Below are 2,694 nucleotides of genomic sequence, written 5' to 3'. Positions count from 1 at the left end.
TCACGAGCAGTTGTCTAAGCATTTCACTGCATATCGTACTGTGTATGACTGTGTACATGACAAATAAAATTTGAATTTGAATTTGACATGATTCTTCCGATTCATTTAACTGGAGACAAACTGGTTGCATTTCAACCTGTATCTGAAAGTCTCGTACTTACAAAACAAGAAAAAAATCCAGCAAAGATGAGATACGCATCTGGCCTCTCATTTGATCCACCTACTGTTCACCGAAGCCTCATCAGAAATGGTCTCAGTGAAAGGGCAGCTGTATAAGTCTATTTTAAGGAAAGATGGAGAAAAGGCTGAGGTATGCCAAATTACAAATAAACTGCACTAAAAATCAGTGACAACAGGCCTGATTGAGTGATGAATGCAAATGTGAAATTTTTGTCTCAAATTTTTGGAACTGTTGTCAGGAGGTTAAGACTGAGGTTCAACAGTGAGTCTACAGCCATCTGTAAAACAGTGGAGGCTGTAATGGTTTAGGGCTGCATTTCAACCTGTTGGGGATCTTGTCAAAATTGATGGACTTATAATTGCAGAAAAATACTGTCAGATTTTGCAATATCATCTGGAAAGCATCTGATTGGCAACAGCTTAATGTTTCAGTATGGCAATAATCCCAATCTTACCTAGATAGAAAGGTCATGGATTCCCAGAGCCCGGGCTAAAACGTTACTGAAACAGAGTGGGACCAACGAAAGATAGCCAACATCCAAAGAAGAGGTTTGAATGGCCTTCACAAAGCCTGGAGAACTATTCCCGAAGAATGAACAAGAAAGATTGTCTAAGAGAGTTCAGGCTGTGTTGAATAAAGGTGCTCATACCAAATATTGATTTTCAAACTCTGTTTTGCCTTATATACGGTATTTGCACGTGTGTTTGCACATGTTTTAATAAACTGATGTATCTATTCACATTTCACATCAAACTATAGAGAAAAATGAGGTGGCACAAGATTTTTGCACAGTACCAAGCCATTTATAAGCGTTAGACGGGCGAACTTAGCAAAGCTGCGCCAAGCTATTTGAGTGAAGCAGATTCGACACCTTAAAAAAAACGAGTTAAAAAGAAAAACAGAAAATTGTCTATTGCTTTCTGATTATTTCTGATTTTAAAGATTAAAACAGGTTGCCGCAAACTGACTCTTCTTCTGTATTCTTTTGTTTTGTTTAGAAATAAACGAATCTGCTTCCGGTTTCCGGTAGATTGGTAAACAATTGACGTCACTTCTGGTCTGTTCAGGCGGGCTGTTTGAGAGCTCGGGGGACCGACGTACCTCACGTTAAGCTTGTGTAACTAAAGTTTTATAGTTTACGGATAGTCCGGTTTACAGATAGTTCACGAAAAGTGACACTTTAACTTTGTTATTGTGTGGAGATCGAAAGCCTTCACGCAGCTGGAGGGAGTAGTAGTGTTGATTAGCCGTATCAATGCGGTTATTGTTAGCTGACTAAAAAGCGAGCTATGGACCGACCATCTAGGTAAGCTACTGCTTTTGTCGATGCCTGGGTAACCTAGATCTGGTGATGCTAAAAACTGTTTGTTTGTTGTTGTTTTTTAATTGTTGACACACAGGAAGACAAAGACTGTGAATTACTGTGAGACCAAGGACTTCGATGATGGTGAGTAAAATTGAAAATCTGTTATCCTGGCCCATTTGATCCACAGTGTGATAAAGAAATAGCAAAGCATAGCATATCATGTCATCATTTTATAATCTTACATAAAGCATTTACACAAGGACGTGTAGGTTCGTTCAAAAACGAAATTACACCGCTTTGAAATTAGTCTTTAGTATCAAAATGTGTGTAATATACTAAAGATATGACTGCTATTCTATATAAACAGAAAAATCGAGGCAAATTTACACAAGACAATTTAAAGTGCTTTACAGAGGATAGAAACAGAGAAACTGGATTAATATACAGTCACAAGAATGTGAGGGTAGACTAGTTTAAATACCTGGGGTCAGTTTTCTAAAGCAAAGAGAGGTGAAGAAGAGAGTGCAGGTAGGGTGGAGTGGGTGGAGACGAGTGGCTGAAGGGTAGCAGCAAGAGTGAAAGGGAAGGTTTGCGAGATGCAAGTATGGTTTTGACAGGAGTTGGAGTTGATGATGCTCAGATTTTTGTTGGAGTTACAAGGATGGATACAATTAGAAATGAGTACATTGGAGGGACAGCTCAGGTTGAGGGTATGGAGACAAGATTGAGATGGTTTAGAAATGTGAAGGGAGGGGGTGGGGGCCACAGAGACGATTCGTGGATGTAGTGAAGGCAGACATGCAAGAGGGTTGGTGTGACAGAGGAGGATGCTGGGAATAGTGTGAGATGGGTCGGATCTGCTGTGGAGACCCTTAAAGGGAGCGACTGAAAGTAGAACTGCATACAAATTTAGATAAATAAATTAAAACTTTATGCAAGTTTTAATGACTTGCTTTATGATATATATTATTGATAAGCACAGAAATATTAACATCTTTATGACGGATCTGTTGGACGTTTTACTGTGATCTTTACATTTTGTTTACTATACATTGTATAAACTATCACAGCTATGCAGATGACACGCAAATATATATCACAATGTCACCAGGAGACCGAGGCCCTGTACAGGCTCTTGGAAATGCATTGAGGAAATTAATGACTGGTTGTGCCACAATTTTCTCCAGCTAAACAAAAACAAAACTGA

General features: G+C 39.0%; 1 protein-coding gene across 1 annotated transcript in view; it reads left to right on the top strand.

Moving 5' to 3' along the window:
• The first annotated feature begins 2,091 nt into the window (after positions 1 to 2,091).
• The window catches only part of rad51ap1 (RAD51 associated protein 1), a 6,179-nt gene continuing 5,576 nt past the window's right edge, over positions 2,092 to 2,694 (top strand). Inside the window, exon 1 of the mRNA XM_005740869.1 lies at positions 2,092 to 2,219. Coding sequence (XP_005740926.1) covers positions 2,092 to 2,219 — 128 coding nt within the window. The remainder of the gene's footprint in view (positions 2,220 to 2,694) is intronic.

This window comes from Pundamilia nyererei, unplaced genomic scaffold (genome assembly GCF_000239375.1).
Source record: "Pundamilia nyererei isolate P.nyererei 1_Seehausen unplaced genomic scaffold, PunNye1.0 scaffold00104, whole genome shotgun sequence".
NCBI classification, from domain to species: Eukaryota; Metazoa; Chordata; class Actinopteri; order Cichliformes; family Cichlidae; genus Pundamilia; species Pundamilia nyererei.
This window is presented reverse-complemented; position numbering and strand designations above follow the sequence as displayed.